The sequence below is a fragment of the Pinus tabuliformis genome, chromosome 5_2 (genome assembly GCF_031772625.1).
Source record: "Pinus tabuliformis cultivar Carrire ecotype Pingquan chromosome 5_2, CPIR1, whole genome shotgun sequence".
NCBI lineage: Eukaryota > Viridiplantae > Streptophyta > Pinopsida > Pinales > Pinaceae > Pinus > Pinus tabuliformis.
Window position 1 is genome coordinate 810,363,306 of NC_142306.1, and position 21,616 is coordinate 810,384,921.

The 21,616-nt window shown below is 38.8% G+C and overlaps 1 protein-coding gene across 2 annotated transcripts in view; it reads left to right on the forward strand.

Annotated features, from left to right (window-relative positions):
• The window catches only part of LOC149161781 (Tetratricopeptide repeat (TPR)-like superfamily protein), a 288,843-nt gene that overhangs the window by 75,554 nt on the left and 191,673 nt on the right, over positions 1–21,616 (forward strand). For both annotated transcript variants that reach the window (XR_016261890.1, XM_089437040.1), the window contains exons 7-10: positions 1,970–2,040; positions 17,237–17,387; positions 17,566–17,741; positions 20,043–20,248. Coding sequence is in view for 1 of the 2 variants with exons in the window: in XM_089437040.1 (XP_089293166.1) it covers positions 1,970–2,040; positions 17,237–17,387; positions 17,566–17,741; positions 20,043–20,248 (604 nt within the window). In the remaining variant the exon portion in view is untranslated. The remainder of the gene's footprint in view (positions 1–1,969; positions 2,041–17,236; positions 17,388–17,565; positions 17,742–20,042; positions 20,249–21,616) is intronic.

A 21,616-nucleotide genomic window follows, 5' to 3' on the forward strand; every position in this document is an offset into this window, starting at 1 on the left:
ACAGAGGCAGCAGGAGACTGTGCAATCCCTAGACGGCCTGCGTGGGTGACGCAAAGAGGCCCACGGCTGACGCAGAGTGTCTGGGATCTATGCAGAGGTCAGCGAGGCTGACGTTGGGACTGGGAGAATTGCTGGAGAATTTTTCTCTCTATTGGGTAAGCCAGTTTGGCACCCTGTTGTACGAAAGAATTGCTGAATAATAAATTTCTCCCTTGCTGCACCAGTTTTCCCACATTGGGTTTTTCCGGGGACTGTTGTCCAAAATAACTGTGTCGATGTGTTGATTCTTGTGCATGTGTTTGTTTCTGAATTATGTTGTGATATCTACCGCAGAATTTATTTTAATGTTTATTGAAGGAATTTCATAAATAACTTATTGGAAATAAGTAGGCAAAGTAAATCAGATGTTGCAGTGATAGAAATCTCACAACGTTTGCTGTTATGTTCCCACATTGTATTCATACTGGTTGTATTTTTCAGTCCTATTGACGTTCTTTTGTGGTCATTTATCGCACATTAATATAATTATCTGGTCGTATCTTAACTTATATGCAGTTCTTTACAATGCCCCCTATTTTCAGTTGCTTTCAATGCCCCATCATAATGAATTTTGAAAAATGGATAATTAGGAGGATCCCATGCTTTTTTTCTTCTAAATGATTGGCTTATTGCTTTTGAGAGATTTTTTGTCAATCTTTTTCTGTTTTCCAGCTTTGAGTCTGGAGTGATCCTTTTGATTTTTCTTCCTTCCATTGTTTGGGCTCAATCGATCCTTTATATTCGTTATTGTTCTCTGATTTAGCTGAAGCATGAAAGATGGTTGCTTTTGAAAGATTCTATTGTTTATTTCCATCAGATGACCAGGAGACGAATCCAAGGACTAGTTCCCAACTTGTAGTAAAGTGATCTGATTTGAAGTCCTTGGTTTTTCAGTTGCAGAAAATTTATAAATTGTTGAAGTGGCGCATCTAGAAACTCCAGCATTTCATAGCAATGTTTAATTGCTGGGGCAAAATTACCAGTTGAATATGCCTAGTGACTGAAAACACATTTCTAAGGGTCATGGTAATATCTCTTCTTGAGATTTTACCATGTTAGACTCATGATTTGTGTTGGTAGCCCCATTTTTTGGGTCTCCATGTTTGGTCCCCATTATCTGCTGCAAAAGAATAAACTTTTCTAACTGAAAATTACTGTTGACCTATTTTTCCCTGTTGTAATTTATCTGGATTTTGCCTAAAACGGATCCTCCTGCTTTGATGGCAAGACCATATAGTTCTTTCTTCTCATTACTGAGTCACTCTGGCTATTTGGATGGGTTGTTCCATTTTCTTTTAGAAATGCACTTCCTCACACATTCTCTGCAAAGTTTGATGTCGTCCAACCTCATCTTAAGCATCATGCTGAACCTTATTTAACTGTTGTTTTGTCAATTGTTCTCTTCCTTCCCTTGTTTCCTCCCAGAAAAATGTTATAAGCTTTTCTTAGATTTTTATTTTCCATACATTGCAATTAGAAATTGGTCCGAGTACAGTTGTGATTTTTACTAGCATAGAACAAAAGTTATAATATTAGTTTGATTAAATCACCTAGTGGATTTTACGCAGAGTAAATTATTGTAGCTCAAATTTTAAGTCAAGGATTTATAAGCTGTTTAGATGAATGGTTTGCAAATTGGTGTCTTCAATAGTGCACAAACATGGAAGATGAATGGTGTTCTGAATTGATATGAAGTATTTGTTATCTATAAAAAGTGAAGTTGTTAAGCCCCACTGATTTTGGCTGTTTATTGGGAGCAAAATATAGTTTTGTTTATTCAAAAAAATTCTTAGAAGAGATTTCTAAATTCTTCCAACTGGCTGTTTATTGGGAGCAAAATATAGTTTTGTATATTCAAAAAAATTCTTAGAAGAGATTTCTAAATTCTTCCAACTGTTGTTTGCTATATTGTGTGGCAATAAGCTGACAGGGAAAGCTGCTAATTTGTGCATGTGAATATGATGCCGCAGCAAAAGTGCTAAGGAGTGTCTTGGAAACTTGGTATGCCTCAATTCTTGGTTATTTTGGGTGCACTGGTTATTCATTAATATTGCAAGAAATATGCTTCCTATACTGAGCATTAGTACTATGTTTTTCACATTGTTTAGTAAATGGCAGTCCTTCAGAAGATTCTTAAACTGCTGCATATCAAAAATTGAAAGTTACAACGTGGGAGGGCGGGGGTGGGGTTGGGCATTGGATGCATCTCCAGAATGAATCCAGCTAAGAGAAGAGTGAGGCAAACTAAAATACATGAATACAATAAAGAAGCAGGATAGAGTTTTTGAGTTCTAAATTGCACTCTGTAAAGCACACTTTTATAATGTGCCCAGAATGCTACAAAGACTGTTGTTGGACACGAAGTAGTTTAATATCTGTGACTTTTATGGTAATATAAAGAGGTGAGTGTTGCAATTTACAACCTCTATGGTGCAGGCTTCCTGTGGTGGCAACATAACAGCAACATTAAGAAGAAAAATGAAAGAAAGCTAGCATTGAAGAATGTTAAATTTAGGTATGTTCTATGCTTAGAGCAATTATTTTCAATTTTCATAGTTAGCTCACTATCTTTTCCAGATTAGCAATCACATCAACGTTAAAGTAAATTGCAGATAGAACATAAACACAGAACGCAGAAGACAAGCCAAGACAAGAGGACAGAAGATGTGGCGCTAGCCAGGGACAAACTCCAATGTGGGGAAACTCTTGATCAATTCTTCTTATATGTTCTTCAAGTTCAACAGAGAGAGAGCGAGAGATAGTACATATACAACAGAAGTCAACACTTTGACTTATCTAAATAAGAGCATAAATCATCCCTAAGTAGATGATACATGAGGTAGCTGAACTTAGTTGAAGACAAGCTGCTTCAACTGATTTTCCCAGGTGACTCCATCACCATGCTGCACCTATCATTGTGCTGCTCCTCATCATCATGCTGCACCTCACCGTGCTGCACTCATCATCACTATGCTGGACCTCATAACCATGCTGCACACATCATACTGCTGCACCTTATGCTGCCACTGCTGTCCCATGTGTCATTGTTGCACCATGCTGCCACAACTGTCCCATGTGCCATAGCTGCACCATGCTAGCCACTGCTGTCCCATGTGGCATATTGCTGTCCCACTGTTAGTGATATTGCCATTCCATGTTTGGCATATTGCTGTCCCATTTGCTATGCTCCAACAAGCACCATTGCCTAGCTGTCCCATTTGGCATGCTGTACCTTGCTGCTGTCCTAATGAGTTTGCAGCACTATGCTATTGCTGCTGTCCCATTGTAGCCTTGCTGCACCATGTCATTGATTGCTGTCCTATTGCTTTCTCCACCAAGTGACCTTGCTGTCCCATGTATCTAGCTACCAACACACCATACAAATGCTGCTCCAAATATGTTTGTATATTTCTGTTCGTGGCTGTTCTGGTTAGGGCACTAGGGCAGCCCTAAACTCCTCACACAATCCTTGAACAACGCTCAGGAAAACTGCATCACACCCTCATGAGACTCCTCCCCTAGCACGCTGCTGTTCTGGGCATGTTTGAGCCCTCAACGTCTCCACGCTGCCCCTGTTTTGAGGTGGTTAGGACTGTGGCCTAACACAAAGAGAGAGTAGAAAAATCAAATTCACTTGCCCAATACATAGTCAAATTAGCCTTGTCAAATTCTGCAGTCAACTGCAGTCAAACTTCAGCCCTAACCAAAAAGTCAATGCTGGTAAAAACAATAGCAACCCTTCTTCAATGCAGCGAGGTCTTCCTTTGTCAAACTCGGCCTGAAAGGGGGTCAAATGTAGCTCAAAATAGCCCGGTCATACTCGGTCAAAGGAGATAAAATTCGCTGTAGTTTTCTATAGTCAAACATAAGTCAACGCAAGTCAAAATGCCCAAAAAATCTCAGTTTTAGTGATAGTCAATGCGGCCTCCCAAAAATCAAAATTTTGACCTTCAAAACTCAGTCAAACAAAGTCAAGAACCCTTCGATCAACGTTGGTATGAAGTCTGAAATATTCGGCCTGCAATCTGTCTCAGAAACTCGTGCTTCATCCACATGTGTAAGAGAGAGAGAGATGAGAGATGATCCCCAAGCTGTATGAACCAATTTGATTAGGAGAGGGAAGAATTGATGAGTGAGTGATGTCCAAATGAGGCAAGAGGTCACTCCCATTTATACAATTTGTTGAGGGTGAAAGGACACATCTATTGGGCTTCTTGAGCTTACATTAGGCTGAGGTTGAACTGACCAATTTGCACATGTGATTGAATAAATTCAAAATTTCAATTCTGCTTGTTCCAATGAGATGATCTTTATATCAAACTTGGACCTCTCGAAAAGAGGAACACAATGCAATAATCATCTTCATCATATGAGCTGTCCCAAGGTGGAATCTGGCCGTAGTTGCCAATTTTAGCACTCCCTCTCAACTAGGGAGAATTCAACCTTCCAATCCATCATGCCATCTTGTCATCATTTGCCATCTCTGTCATCACTGCTTTGCTGAACCATGAAGTAATAATGAAGAAAAAGTGATCGAGAGTGAGTCACAAGACCTTACCACTCTCCACTGACACAAGTCAGTCCTTGATCCCAGATCAAGTTGTTGAACACCATGCATCCTAGTCATAGGGAGTACGACAGTACACGATGCGTCCCTTGGTAGTGCTATGGTCCCTAACTAGTTTTCCCAACTCATTGGCCAGATGAGAGGTATTTCGCATGAGTCTTGGACTCTATGGGTAGGATGTATGCTGGGGCATCGACAGGAGAAGGTGAACCACTCATCCTATTTATATGTCAATCGTAGGGGAAGGTGAACCACTCACCCTACATACATGTCAACCATCATGGGGTATCACAGGGGAAAGTGAACCACTCACCTTGTACATAGTGCACCATTAAGGGAAGGTGAACCACTCAACCTATGGTCGCTTATAGCTGCAAGAAGTACCTGAAACCCCCATGAGCTCCTAGAGCTCAGTGTCCAACTCATGCGGGACCCTCATAGGAGGGTCTTTCGACGACTCCAAGTTTCTCACGGAAGGCTAAGAATTTGACCTTCCCTAAGAGCTTTGTGAGAATGTTTGCGACTTGCTCATCTGTCTTGATGTGTTAGAGCCTTATTGCTCCTTGTTGTATCATATCTCGAATAAAGTGGTACCTGATATCAATGTGCTTGGAGCGGTCGTGGAGCACGAGATTCTCTGAAAGGCGAATCCCACTATGGTTGTCGCAGAAAATCGCGGTGATGTCCAACACGTGCTCAAATAGCTCATTGAGGAGCTTCTTCAACCAAACAACTTCACAATAGGGCATACTCGTAGCAATGTATTCGGCCTCAACGGTGCTTAAAGCAACCGATTTCTGCTTCCTCTCATCCAAGATATAGAAGTAGACCCCAAAGAGAAGTAACACATAGACGTGCTCTTATGATCCACCACATTGCCAGCCCAGTCAACATCTGTATATCCATGTAGCCTCAAATTCCTGGCAGTGTATCTCAGTCCATAGTGGATTATGCCCCGGAGATATCTCAAGAGATTCTTAGCAACAATCCAATGAATGTGATGAGGCTCGACCATAAATTGACTCAATGTGTTCACAACGAAGCATATGTCAGGACGAGAGTTTACCAAGAACATCAGGGCCCCCACAAGTTGACGATACTCGGAAGGGTTTGCTAATCCGGGCCTAGCAACACTTCCACATAGCTTCTTGAAGTTGAGTTCCATAGGAGTAGACACAAACTTGCAATCCACCATCCCACATCTCTCAAGTAGCTTCATAATGTATTTTCTTTGATAAAGGAAAATCTCACCTGGCTTTTGCTAGACCTTAAGCCCTAGGAAATAATGCATTGGTCCTAGGTCCTTCATCTCGAATTCGGAAGCCAACTCCCTCTTGCATTGATGCATGAGAAGGTCATCACCTGACAAAAAGAGATCATCCACATAAAGGACCAGAATGAGAGGCCTGTCCTTTTCAAACTTGAAGTATAGGTTTGAGTCAACATCACTCCTTGTAAAACCCAACTTCATAAGATAACTATCTATCCTCTCAGACCAAGCTTTGGGGGTTTGCTTCAATCCATAGAGGGCTTTCTTCAACTTGCATACATGCATACACGTGTCTTACAATCTTGAACTTCGAACCCCTCAAGTTGTTCTACATAGACTTCCTCCTTAAGCGAGCCATGCAAGATTCAATTTTGACATCCATTTGGTGTAGGCTCCATCCTTGCGAGGCAACAAGGGCTACGATTGAACGAATAGTGGTATATCAGGCAACTTGTGCAAATATCTCATCATAGTCCACTCCTTCCTTTTGAGAGAAACCTCGAGCAACGAACTTGGCTTTAAACTTTTCAACACTCCCATCAGCTCCATGTTTGATTTTGTAAAGCCATTTTGAAGTGACCATTGACTTGTCCTTGGGTCTAGGAACCACATCCTAGACATCATTCTTCATGGTTGACTCATATTACTCGTTCATTGCATTCTTCCAAACTAGGTGTTGGGTCCCTATAATACTAGTGATTCCCCCATTACTATTGCAGTTGTATCACTTATTAATATTGTTGTGCCCTATTGTCCCCATATGGTTATTACTGTGCCCCATAGAATCCCTCTATTGTTATTTTTGTGCCTTTATATTATTATTGTTAGGTTGGCTTGGTTATATTGTGACCCCTTAGACTCCTATATATAGAAAGGAGGTTTTGTGATTTGAATCATCCAAGAATTGTTCATTTGTGTAACGTAAAAGAGGTTGCCCCCTCGAAGAGGCTGAATTCTAAGGCGTTGATCTATCTTTTCTATTTTTTGGTGCGCTGGTTTCATAACATTTGGTATCAGAGCTTTGGATTCCAGGGTTTCGCTGCTCCAAACAGGTCATCGTGGCATTTGCGCTATAAATTTTTTTCTGCAACGTTTCAGACGCTAAAAAAAAACCCCATTTGGGCCAAAATCTTTCTGAACCTTGGGTCCGAATTTAGAGCTTTTCACGCTATATTTGTAGAGATATGATCTAAGGAAGTTGGGCTTTTTGCAGACTCCCGAATTACATTCCAAACAGGTGACTTGGGGAATATCATCATAACTTTTGTTTTGAGCATCAGGTTGAAATTTCGTAAGAAGTTATAGAAAGATGATGAACTGTAGTTTCTGTGTATATTTTTTAGACCCGAAGGTCAAAACATTGACATGTGCACTTCATACAAGTTCGCTCTTCTGAAAAGGTATATAATTAGGTCATCTTGGGAGATTGTGCATAACTCTTTCTTGGAGAATCTAAATTCGATCAGACTGGTGGCATTGGAAAGAGGACGCAGAGGGCTACTGCAGGTCGCAATTTCAGAACTGGATGATCCAAAATTACAGAGATACATCAGATTCAATATCAAGCTCCTACAAAGTGAAAAAAGGTGTGTAATTTTTTTAATTTTGCATAAGATTGGTTTGAAAAATTAGTTTGAAGGAATTCAAAGGGAATAGTGAAGAATTATTAGCATTAATTAATGCCCCGAAGAAAGAAAATGGAAACACCTAGTAAGCAACCTGAAAGCTCTAGCATGACTCGTGAAGAAGAGGAAGAAATGCAACATGATATATCAAAATTACAAGACCAAGTACAACAAATTTCACTCTCACTAAAGGTAAATGAAGCCAAGATGAATGGCGTGGAAGCTAAGATGAATGGCATGGATGCTAAGATGGAAGCTAAGATGAATGGCATGGACGATAAGATGGAAGAATTGAAGATAAATTTGAATAAGTTGCTACAAGAAATGGTCACTAATGGTGAAAGGGTAGTAAAGGAAACTCATGATGAGAACAAAAGAAATGTTAATTATGAGTTCATAGACTCTAATGTTGGATTGAAGACCCACCATATTCCAAAAATCAATATGAAAAAGTTTGATGGCAAGGATCCCGCAACATGGATACTACAGATGGAGCAATTTTTCGATCTCCATAATGTGCAAAACACAAAAGGTACGTATTGCAACTTTATATTTGGAACCAAATCAGTTTGTATGGTATCGATGGCGTTGCTCTCGTAAACAAATTGTCACTTGGGCAATTTTTATGGAATAAATAACAACACATTATGATGATACAAAAAGCAACACTTTTTTTAGCCAATTGATAAGTCTCAAACAAAAGGGTTCAATGATGGAGCACATTGAAGAGTTTCAAAAATTGAACATAAGGGTAAAAGATATTTCATAGGAGCATATGATTGATGTGTTTATATGGACTTTAAAGGATAATATCCAACATGAGGTTTGCCTTTGGGAACCTGATTCATTGGAGAAGGCATTCAGGTTAGCAAGAGAAATGGAAAGCAAAATTATGGCAACCAGGAAGCCTACCACTTACAACTATAAAGATGGAAGTGTTGTTGCCCCTAGCCTTCCACAACCTATAAGGTTGACACCACAACAATTGGAAGAAAAAAGGAGCAAAAGAGCTTTGTTACAGTTGTGATAGCAAATACATTAAAGGTCATAAGTGTGCTGAGAAGAAATTATTCTACATAGATTGTGAAGAGGAGGAAGAAAAGGAATAAGAAATGTCAAAAGAAGAGGATATACTCTAGAAACAAACCCCAGATAAGGAAGAAATGAATCCAACCATATGTTGTAATGCATTGGCTAGAATTACCACTACTCAAACTATCAAGATAGAATGACATATCAAGAAGAAAAAGGTAATAGTGTTGATTGATTCAGGAAGTACCCACAATTTTATTCATTGTAAGAGAGCAAAAGAATTGAATCGCTTCCTATATCCAGCACCAGAGTGTCAAGTGATGTTTGCAAGTGGAGGAACCATAACTTGCTCTGGAAAGTGCCATAATATCAAGCTATCCATGGGAGAATATGTATTGAATAGCCCAATGCTTTCTATTCCAATGGGAGGTGTTGATGTTGTACTAGGAGTCCAATGGCTACAATACTTGGGTACAATAGCTTTTAATTTTCAAGAACTTTTCATGAAATTTTCTGCGGAAGGAAAGGAAGTTGAATTAAGGGGTATTGCATGGAAACCGGGAAAGATAATCAATTCTAACGGTATGACAACTTCTAAAAAAGGAACAACGAGGTGTAATTGCACAATTATGTTTGCTAGATGTTTCCACATTGAAATCACCTATTTCTCTAGATCTCCAAAAGTCTTGGATAATCGTTCCAAGGTATTTGAGATTCCTAAAGGTCTCCCACCTATTCGTGATCAAGATCATGCTATTCATTTGATTCCAGGAAGTGTTCCTCCAAACATCAGGTCGTACAGATATCCCTATGCCCAAAAGAGTGAAATTGAACGTATGGTTGCAGAAATGTTAGAGGCTGGTATAATTCAACCTAGTCAAAGTTCTTTCTCTGCGCCAGTGGTATTGGTGCACAAGAAAGATGGATCATGACGCATGTGTCTGAATTATAGGGAGCTCAACAAGCTCACTATTAAAGATAAATTTCCCATTCCTATCATTGATGAATTGCATGGATCAATTTACTTCATCAAGTTGGATCTTCGTTCAGGATATCATCAAATCAGAGTGAAGACTGAAGACATTCCGAAAACAACATTTAGAACTCATGAGGGTCATTATGAATTTTTGGTCATGCCTTTTGGCCTTACCAATGCACCTTCTACATTTCAAGGTTTGATGAATTCCATTTTCAAACTCTTCCATAGAAAATTTGTGTTAGTATTTTTTGATGATATACTAATCTACAAGTCTTGGAAGGATCATGTTGAACATGTTGATAGGGTGCTACAACTATTGGAGGAGAAACAATTATATGCAAGAAGCTCCAAATGTTTTTTTGGAGTACAAGAAGTGGAATATCTGGGTCATATTGTATCTCATGAAGGTGTTAAGGTAGACCCTAGCAAAATTAAAGCCATTAAGGAATGGAAAATCCCCACATCCATAAAGCATCGGCGAGGATTTCTTGGGTTGACAGGGTATTATCGCAAGTTTGTTAAGAATTATGGGAGAATAGCAGCACTTCTAACAACATTATTGAAGAAAGATGCATTTTCATGGACTCCAGAAGCAACAAAGGCCTTCGAACATCTTAAAGAGGCAATGTGCCAAGTACCGGTCTTAGCTACATCGGACTTCACAAAAACCTTTATTGTGGAATGTGATGCTTCAGGAAATGGAATTGGTGCTGTTTTAATGCAAGATGAAAGACCCATTGCTTCCGAAAGTCGTCCAATCAAGGGAAAGTATTTACACTACTATTTATGAGAAGGAAATGTTGGCAATACTACATGCACGTAAGAAATGGCGACCCTACCTAGTGGGAAGACACTTCAAGGTAAAAACGGATCATGATAGCCTTAAATACTTTTTAGAATAAAGATTATCCTCTGAAGAGCAACAAAAATGGGTCACAAAGATGTTGGGTTATGACTTTGAAATCATCTACAAAAAAGGGAAGCAAAATGTTGTGGCAGATGCACTCTCAAGAAAAGATGAGGATGTGGAAGCATTGTTGTGCGCCATTTCTATTATCCAACCAGATTGGATAAACGAAGCAAGGGAGGAATGGAAGAATGACGAAGAAGTGTGGGCACTTATTCGAAAGTTACAACAAGATTCCAATACATCTGATACATTTAGCTAGAAAAATGATTCGTTATGGTACAAAGATCGCTTATACCTCTGTAAGAATTCCCAACTCAAACAAAATATTCTTATGGAATTGCACACTTCTCCCTTAGGAAGGCACTCAGGAATTTTAAAAACCTACCACAGGGTTCAGAAGGAATTTTTTTAGGATGGCCTTAAATCGGGTATTCAAAAGTTTGTGGCGGAATGTTTGGTTTGCCAACAAAATAAAGTTGAAACAATTAAGACCTAAGGTCTATTACAACCTTTATTCATTCCAAGCCAACGTTGGGAGGAGGTTTCAATGGATTTTATTAGAGGTTTACCCAAGTCTGAAGGAAAGAGTGTCGTCATGGTGGTAGTTGACAGACTTACCAAGTATGCACACTTTTGTGCATTATCACAACCATTTAAAGCCAGTACAATTTCTACTGCATTTATGGAAACAATTCAAAAGCTACATGGAAACCCAAAGATTATTGTAAGTGACAGAGATCTCATTTTCACTGGAAATTTTTGGACAGAATTATTTTCTTGTCTTGGTACTCAGTTAGCTCATAGCTCATCTTATCATCCTCAATCTGATGGGCAAAGTGAGATAGTAAACAAATGTTTGGAAGGATATCTTCATTGCTTTGTATTTGATAAACAGACACAATGGGTCAAACAGTTGCCTGTAGCTGAATGGTGGTATAACACACACTTTCATACAACAACAAAAATGACCCCATTTATGGCACTTTATGGATATTAGCCACCATCCATCATATCATATTTAAGAGAAAATTCTAAGGTTCAGGCAGTGGAACATCACATCGAGCATCAATAACAAGTTCTCCAACTCTTAAAGGATAACCTCATTTTGGCGCAGAATAGAATGAAACAACAGGCAGATCAACATCGTAGTGAAAGAAGTTTTGATGTAGGTGTCTGGGTATTCCTACGGCTACAACCATATAAACAAATGTCCCTCAAGCAAGCTAAGAAGGATAATAAATTATCACCAAAGTATTATGGTCCGTACAAGGTGTTGCAAAAGATTGGTACTATGGCATAAAAATTGGAGCTTCCTGCGGCTTCTCGAGTACACCTAGTTTTCCATGTTTCATGTTTAAAGAAGGTTATAGGTGACAAGCTCCCAGTTCAAACAATATTGCCAGAACTTGACGAGGAAGGAAAAATTATATTGGAACTAGAAGCAGTGACAGAAACATGAACTCGACAGCTACGAAATCGATCAATTTCAGAGTATCTCATCAAGTGGAAGAACTTATTCGCTGAAGGTTCCACATGGGAGGATGATAATTTTATACAAAAGCATCCAGAAATACTTAAGCGTTGAGGACAACACTTTTTTGAAGGAGAGGGGCATGTTGGGTCCCTATAATACTAATGATTCCCCCATTACTATTGTAGTTGTATCCCTTATTAATATTGTTGTGCCCGTATTGTCCCCATATTGTTATTACTGTGCCCCATATAATCCCTCTATTGTTATTTTTGTGCTTTTATATTATTATTGTTAGGTCGACTTGGTTATATTGTGACACCTTAGACTCCTATATATAGAAATGAGGTTTTGTGATTTGAATCATCCAAGAATTGTTCATTTGTGTAATGTAAAGGCGGTGGCCCCCCCTGAAGAGGCTGAATTCTAAGGCGTTGATCTATCTTTTCTATATTTTTTTTGAGCTGGTTTCATAACATTAGGTGCTTCACAACTTCTTTTAATGTACATGGCTCAGATTGTACAATGGTACTCATGGCAGCTAAGTAACCTTGGTATTTGTTCGACTTATTACTTTCACGAAATGTTCCTCTTGGTGCAACATGTCTCTCAACATCTTCAAGAGTATCTTTGAGCCACAAAGGTCTTTTTCTTGAAGTAGAGGGCTCACTAGGAGGTCGATCAATGGGATCCATCGGACATTCCACATCTCGCATCAATCATCAAACAAAGGTTCATCCCGCTTTCCTGCATCAACATCATCATTGCCCTTCCAAGGGATAGGAAGATCTCGGAGTTTCCTAAGAGCAAAATCTTCATTGAAAGTGACCTCATGACTCAATTCAACTTCCCTTTGACTAGGCACATAGATTCTATATGCCTTTGAAGTTTCACTGTAGCACCTTTCTTTCTAGATGCATCTAGCTTGTTTCTTTTCTCTTTCGACACATGAAAATATATGGGATAACCAAAAATTCTAAAATGAGAAACATTAGGTTTCTTATCGGTGAAAACTTCTTCGGGTGGCTTGAAGTCCAATGATTGATGTGGGCATCTATTTTGAACATACACAGCGGTGTTGGCAGCTTCTCCCCATAAGAACTTCGATAGGCTTTGGTCATGAAGCATGGCACAGGTGGCTTTTATGATAGTTCGATTCTTCCTTTTGGCAACACCATATTGTTCAGGAGTATATGCAGTAATGCTCTCCCTCTTAATGCCAACTTCTCTACAATAGTCATTGAATTCATTTGATTCATTTGGTTCCATTACCAGCCCTCAATATTTTGATCTTATTCCTTGTTTGATTCTTGACCAAGGCTTTGAAAGAGCGGAACCATTTGAACACTTCGTAATCCATGTTTTGCGAGAGAAGTCATCGACAAAAATTGCATAGTACAAATATCCTCCCAAAGATGTTATGGGCAACATACCTGATAGATCAAAATGGGCCAATTGAAGAATATCGATATTGTGACTTTCACTTGCGGGGAATGGTCCCTTTTATGTTTTCCAGCTGCACAACCCTGACAAACTCCTTCATGATCTAAGTTGAATTTGGGCATACCTGTCACCATCTTCCTTACATCAGGTAAGGCTTTGTAATGAAGGTGAGCAAATCTTCAGTGCCATAATTTGATTTGAAGAGTAGTATCGCAAGTCATTGCTCCCAACATACTTCTTCCAACTTGATAGAGACCTTCAACCCTAAATCCATGTGTAAATGCATCTTTCGGGTTCCTTTGCCAAACACGAACCTTCCCATCAACGAATGTCACCTTGAAACCTTTATCTTCCATTGCAAAAATAGAGACCAGGTTCTTTTTCAAATCAGGTACATACAACACTTCTTGTATATGTAGGCTTTGACCGTGATTTAAGTGGAGTGATAATCCCAATTCGTTTTATGGGATAAGTGGAATTATCCCGAAGTATAACTCCGTATTTGTCTTCTTTTCAACCAAGTTTGAGAGGGCCTCCTTGTACCGAGTGAAGTGCCTTGAGGCACCACTATCAATCAACCAATGATCCAATGTATTCAGAGGAGAGGCGGTGGTGAGGGCAGAAATAAGATAATTTTTTTTTTTTTTGCTTTTATACAACATTAGTTTCTTCATACCTGGAGTTTCTCGGCTTCTTGGGAGGAAAAACCATTTCCGTATCGAGCAGCGGGAGCATTCCTCTATCCTTTGTTGTTCCTTTGATTGCCATTCCCTAACCACAACAATTACAAAGGGAAAATCAAACCACAACAATTACAACAATAACCACAACAATAACCAGATTCTCGAGTGTCATGGGAAAATCAACAGAGAACACATAGTATTGACCCATGGTATTTGTTACCCACCATTTTGTGGGTAATATCTCTAGGAGAAATTTGTTTTCTCCAAAGATGGTCCTTTGACGGCAGCTAGTGACCCCTTGCAGCCACTTGCTAGCTCATTGTGCCATTTCTTCGCCACCTGAGCTAGCCATGTGGTCCCTCGCCCATCTACCATGATCGTAGGTTTGAAGGTCGACCTCCCGAACCTAAAGGTATGCCTTGTCATTTGGAAATTGAGTATTGTAGTTTGCTTATCATGGACACTTCTGAGCATGGATTAATGGGGGGATTTGACAGAAATAATGGGCTAGGTCTGTGCACTTGTCCCCTAGACCCGTTTTAGGTATTAACCTTGGATTCTAGTCCCGTGGGATCTCTTTTACTGACCATTTGGCTCTAGGGATGGTATTTCATGGGAGACCCCGATTTTGGTTTTGTGGTCCACTCGCTTATCCACTTATATTACCATCTTTTCATTCATTATTACCCCATTCGTTACTTCTCCCACCCTGGTCCAAATTCCTCCACTGCGTCTGCATAGGGTTAGCATGACCTTCCCCTTGCCCACACCTTGGGTCATGGCCTGGAATGAAACCTAGAGGTTGATGCAACTGAAAAGAAAGATAAAGGCATATATGGCCACATTCAACAGGAAAATGTAACACAAAATGCAAAAGATGGCTAAGACAAACATATGTAGCACGTGGGAAAAAGCCAATATGAAAGCTTTACCCAATCATTATGGCCATCACCTTGGTTCCTACAAGTTCTATGAACCTCCTTCATCATATAGGAACCCATGATTGTCCCAATCCCTAGTGGGCAATGAACTGCCCCACCTTAAAAGGGGGTATTCACTGCTATATCTTATACATCATGCTCTTACCCCTTGAGTCCCTAGCAATTAATCAAAGAAAATCATAAAAAGGAAAAAGACATATAAAGACGGGTGGAAAAATCAAGGCCGAGGCACCAAATGTACCACGATTGCGCCCTCCTATACATTATAAACCCAAGTGCGGGCTTCCCTCTTATTAGATATCCTTGTACCCTAGCATGTGACTGAAGGCTGCCCCTTCTCATTCCCTACTTCATACAACTATCTGTCACATACCACCACCTTTTGAAGGAGGTACCTTGACTATATTACCCCCTTTAGAAGTAGAAACCACTTATTTGGATTATTGGTTAACCCCATTTGGAGTTTTGGAGACATTGGCACATCTCGAAGCCATTAGGGAAGGGCAAACCATTATGAAGTCCCCACCTGTGGTCCATCATTTGGTAAGCTCATTTACTCCATTTCTCTAATGACTTGTTGCACTGGAAGGCTAGGGGACGCATTGGATCTTATGTAGGATTGCAGATGGTCTCCGTTTCGGTTTGATCTCCCTATACGGGGTCCTAATCCTCTAGAGGGCTACATTGGCACATGTAGGGTGTGTGTTGAGAGCCATGGGCCTCCATAGCAACATATAACACTCCATGGATCCCTATAGCCATTCAAAGATTGCTTGTGGTTCACTTATTGGACGAGGAAGATGCACCTTATCCATCATGCTCAGTCAGCCCCAGATTTGCACCACACACTTGGCAGATGATCCAGAACTTGCACGATGATGTGGCACCACCTACACAATCATCCTAGCTCTTGCAGGTGATCTACAGGTATCTTCAATTTGTTTGGAGACCCATGAGGACACTTGTGTGCCCCCACATGTCATTTGGAGCACCACAGGTTATTACAAGGGGCCAACCCCTTGTCCACTGCTTTTTAGGGCCCTACTCTTCATTGTGGCACCCATGGACCTCATTAGGCCTTTTAGAGGGTCCTATGACGTGCATAGATTATTATTTGACCTCTTGAGAGGCTTACTTTTTCATTTATGAGCTAGTTTGGTGGGCTTGTCACCAAAAGTTGAATTATGAGAACATTATTTTATTTTTGGGGCTTATGTAGGCCAAGGAAGCTAATTCAAACTCCTAATTTGTGTATCAATACAAGTGTGATGAGCTCATTTGTTCATCATCACTTTGGATTGGATCTCTTCTCTCTATTGAGAATTTCAAACTTTTTCTAGTGGATGAATTGGAGCTTTATGGATGAATTTTGATGTGTGGATATTGGTCTATTTTATCTTGGAGATTCTTTTCTGTCAATTGTGGATCGTTGGATATACTCTCTTACATGTAAGTACATGCTTTTAATGTTATTCTTGTTTCATATACTTGGATTGGGATTTTCGCCATTTCTAGGGCTAAATTATTTGCAGTAATGTAGATTTTATATCATAAATGTTAAAGGCATATATATAGAAAATCACTCCAGGGAAACTTTCTGAGACTTCACTGCTTTGAATGGGTGGTAACCAGGATAAACCGTGAATGTAGACTACAATATGCCTAACCTGGCAAGGACATCAAGTATTGACATATGGTTGCAATAGCCAGCCTGGGGACTTAACCCTGAGACCTCCTTTGTATCTATATATATATATAGAGAGAGAGAGAGAGAGAGAGAGAGAGAGGGTGGGGGGTGGGAGGGAGAGAGAGAGAGAGAGAGGGTGGGGGGTGGGAGGGAGAGAGAGAGAGGGTGACCTTTTTTTTTCAGTGTGCTTAGTGCCATGCTTGTACATTATTATAATGTTCCAATGTGTTGTTTCCCAAGATTTACCTGGTTATAATCCATTGGTCTTTGTTTTCTTCTTTCTTGAGTGAATTTTCAGTTATTTTTTTTGCTTTTTTATGTATCTCAATATATTTTGTATGAGCCTTGTCCACTACTGTTATCTTTGGAAGCATATTGATGTGTATAAACATTTAATTTTTACACTTCTACTTGACTCATTGAGTCTGTCCAGTCCTGCTTTGGTGCATCTGTAACAGTACCGTTTAATTTTTTTGTTTAATCCTCTGGGCATAATTCTGCTTATTCTACCTCTTGGTGACATCCTATTCGTGCTTATAAATGGACAATGTGTTATACCGTGCTTATAAATGGACAATGCGTTATACAGCTCAGATGATTGGGAAGCATTTTTACAATATCTTAGTTGCTCGCTGGAAGATGGCTCAGCTAGCAACATCAAGGATATAAGGACTCAAAACTATATTGAACCAGATGCCATGCCAAATTCATGCCTTTCGTCTAGCCTAAGGGAGGAAGAGGTAGCCATTCTCTGTTCTTCGCTGATTTGTTTAATATTTTACTTGTGGAATACATAGCATGTTTTAGTTGAGTTTTGCTTCCTTTGAATCAAATCTTTGTTGCAATGTTATCTTTTTGACTTTGAGACTTTAGCATTATTTTTCCTTATAGTTCTACCTTGCCAAATTGTATTTGCAGTTTGACTTACGTGTATCAGATGTACGCTCCTTCATTCAAAAGCTTCAGGAAAATAATGTCCATGAAGTTAGAAGAGGACCATTTCTGGCAAACATTGAAATAGAGAAACGTAGACTTATGTTTGGGAAGACAGATAATGGAGAGCTTATGCAGGCATTTTTGGAGTATTTCCGGAGGTAAATTTTAAACCATTGAATGTTAGGGATCTTGGAACATGAGTTTAAAACAACACAATTGTAGTTAAAACCAAGTGTAAAATATTCATTGTTGCTTGTTTGTTAGGAAAGTTCTTTATGTGTACCCATGGCTAAAATGAAAAGAGGATATAAAATATTATAACGAAAGTTAAAGTTAGTTAAAAACTCTATATTTTGTAAGTTCTGTTGATTCACATATAGTGATGAATGTTAGTTTTTGTAGTTTGGGAGGTACTTTTGGATTGGCAGTCCCTAGCATGCAGAAGTGACTGATCGAATTTCACTCTCTAGACACTTTATGAAGTTTGAAAGTGACTTTTTATATTTAGTGATTAAAAAGTGTCTTTTATAAAGTGAGTGTAACTTTATAAAGTTGGGTCACCTAAGTGGGCCCAATGTGACATTAAGTGATGGCCATTGATCATGAGATGGTGAGATTTAATCTCAGCCATAGAGATCTAGGTTTAGGGATTTTGATCATTAAAGAAAAATAAAAGGAGAAAAAGGAATGGAAGAAGCACACTTTTTGAGAAGAGGAAGAGAAGAGCTGAGGAGAAAGGAAAAGAGTCAGCTTTGTAAGGGCACAAATCCCAAGGCATTTTACAGCCAAAAATTGGGCATGCATCCCAAGGAAATTTTCAGCATTTATTGGAGGTACAGGAGGCCATACTGCAGCAGGCCATACAGCAATTAAGGCACACATAAATTGAGAGAACAGGATGCAATTTTCCATGCATTAAATGTCTGGGCTGTACTGCATTTAATGCTACTGTTCAGCATGCAAATTGAGGGTCCATACAGCTGCGTGTGTTACAAATTTCTAGGGGCTGCGCAGTAATAAATTAGGGGCAGACCATACTGCAGGAAGCAAACTGACTTTCTGTGTGTGTTGGGCTGCAGGCGCACAAATCTAGATAAGTTTGTCTATTATTTGCTGGAAATTGTAATCAGCTGTAAACTCAGAATTTCTCTTATGACCTTATTAATAAAAATTCTTCTTCTGACTGGTTTTCCCTTTGGAGTTTTTCGAGGGGCTTGGCCCAAAATACTTGTGTCAAATGTGTGATGCTTACTGTTTATTTCCGCTGTAAATTTCATATTTTAGTCATTTGTATTTATGCTCACAAAAATCAGATTGTATGTGTTTTGTTTAAATACATTATTTGAGAAAGTTTTTTTGGACTGGAATCAGAGTTTGACTAGTTGTTTGAAAAAAGTCCTTCAAGGGAAAATCAGCTTGTAGGTGAAATTTCAACAATGATACTGATATTCCACGCTTAGAACCTCGTCTCCTGGTGACACATGGATGGATTAGGCAGCATTTTCTATCATAGACTTGTATGTAAAGATTCTGTCATATCAAACTAGGCTAGAATGCGCTCACTTGAGGCATAGCCTCTTGGCCCTTTTGTTGACTAAACACATTAATTCCCATCATCAGAATCTTTCAATCTCCTGTTTCAGCAGTGTGGCACTATCAAGGAACACACAATCTTAAAATTATGATGGGAATTAAAAAATATCAGATGGACAGCTATAACTTTCCAACTCAAACAGGTGCCATAAAATGACAGTAACAGCCTAACACCCAAACAAAACAGGAACCTCAAGGCTTCTTTTCTTTCATCAACTATATGGCTTGAAGTACTTGTACGAGATTTATCTAGATTTGATAGAGAATTAGGCCTTTGAGCTATCACTGTGCAATTTGTTGGCAGACTTGTCATTCATGTAAAAATCTCTGGAAAAATGGCAATTAAAGCAAATCAGAATTTAATAGTAAATACTAGGGCCAGAGGCTTAAATGTTAGGCTGCCCCACTCGAGGACTTCTTTTTTTTAATTGCATTTGGAATATCTTTGGTCAAATTGTATGGAACTGGCCAGTTGGTACAAAACCAGTGGGTTCAACGAAAAAAGGCTGGTTTCAGTTTGTTACTGAAGCGGCCATTTCTAATTCCAGACCTCGAACTGGACCGGTTTGACCCCCAAATCAGTTCCACCGGTTCCTATAACACTGTTCACTATTTTATATATATCTGTCCTTTATGGATGTCTGCTAACTGTCCTTATGTTGGATTTTTGTATACTAAATGAACTTTGTTCATTTCACAAATGTGTTTTACTATTCCTATTTCTTTAACAAATTGCTCCACTTTTGGAATACTCCATCTTATTTAGAGATGAAGTAATTTTCACTTCTTAAAGAGATGTAAAAATTGATTGTTGAAATGTATATATTGTTTTGCATTCTAAAATAATTATCTTTGGTCAATTACAGATTTGGACATTTGGCTAGCTTTGTGTCTGATGTAGAAGAGTATTTGCAATACATTGAGCCACACCAAAGGTCAAAACTTCTTCAAGAACTCCGTGAAATTTGTTTTCAAATATCACCAGGTGATGCGGTCAAGGGACTGGGGAGAACAATTGCAGTTTTACAAGTCGAGGAGCACTTCGATATGATGCATTCTGCATCGAATGATGGTAATGTGTTTCTGATTGTTAGCAATAATTCTTCTTTCTTCTACTTTGTATTGGTTGGGGTTTCATCTCCAGTTAGATATAAATATTAGGAGAAACAGTTGTCTTATTTTGTGGCTACTGTAGCTTATTGTTGCAGATTATATAATGCATTACTTTGTGCTGACTGAACTAGTGTCTTGGTCAAACTATAGACAATGATTTCTTGTATTCCCAAACATAATAGAAAGTCTTCTGCAATTAAATTGCATATACATCCTTCTCAAGCTTTGATATGTTGCAGATTATTGTATGGACGTTATATTGTTTCAGTTAATGAGTTTTGTAGATGGGGGTTTTCTTGTCGAGAGGTTTGGATTTAATCAACTTTAGTTGGTTTCTAAGGTCCTATTTTTAAGTTCTATTATGTTGCTTGCTTTCTTGAAGGAATTCTCTGCATATCATTCATATGGGCATTGTCCTATACTTGGTAGCCTATATACAGAGCTCGTTATCAGGGTATGGTATAATTATGTAATATGATGTATTTTGTACATTTATGCTGTCTTAGCACATTCATTTTTGTGTTTTTGTGTATTTCTATTTCTAGTTATGTTTGCCACTGTATAGTTATTACTGTTAAATATTTGACAATAATTTAATGTTGTTTGATATTTCAGGATGTCTTGGTTTGTCTATTCTATTTGCCAACTTGAGTTGATGTTTAAAGAGCCAAAATTAGTTCACATAGATATTTCAGAAATGGCTTCAATTATTTACATTGAACCCATGTTGTGATATTCTAGCTTTACTGCTTTCATTTTATTTTCTGGTTCATGGGTGATTCATAGTGTGACATTATTTGTTGTGATTGTTTTATGGTAAATTTACGGATCTGCTTTCATTTAATTTCTACACTCTCTATTGTACTGATGTTGGTCAATATTGATTATATCATATCATGTCTATTATAATTTTCAAATAACAATTTGTTGCATCTATATATCAGGGTTCATTTTCTGCGATATTGCATATGCACAGCTTGATTATTTTCTTTCATAACCTAATATAAATAATAGAAAATAGATTTGTCTGTTGAATCTACTTCTGACCATATCACCAAAGCACGTCCAAGACGCATGTTGGAAAGGATGTCATATCTACTTTTCTTGCATCCATAGATGTTGTTTGACATTTATGTCTTGGATACGAGCCTTCTTTTAAGAAAATGCAAGATTACATTTTAGTCAACATACAAAGTCCTATAAATCAGAGGGTAGAAGATGTCTGCGGCAGACAGTTGCTGATTTTAGGATAAACATTGCTTTTCTATTTTGGTCTGTGGTTTCTTGGTTGTTGCCCTTTATAACTACTTTTACTGTGCTTTAATCA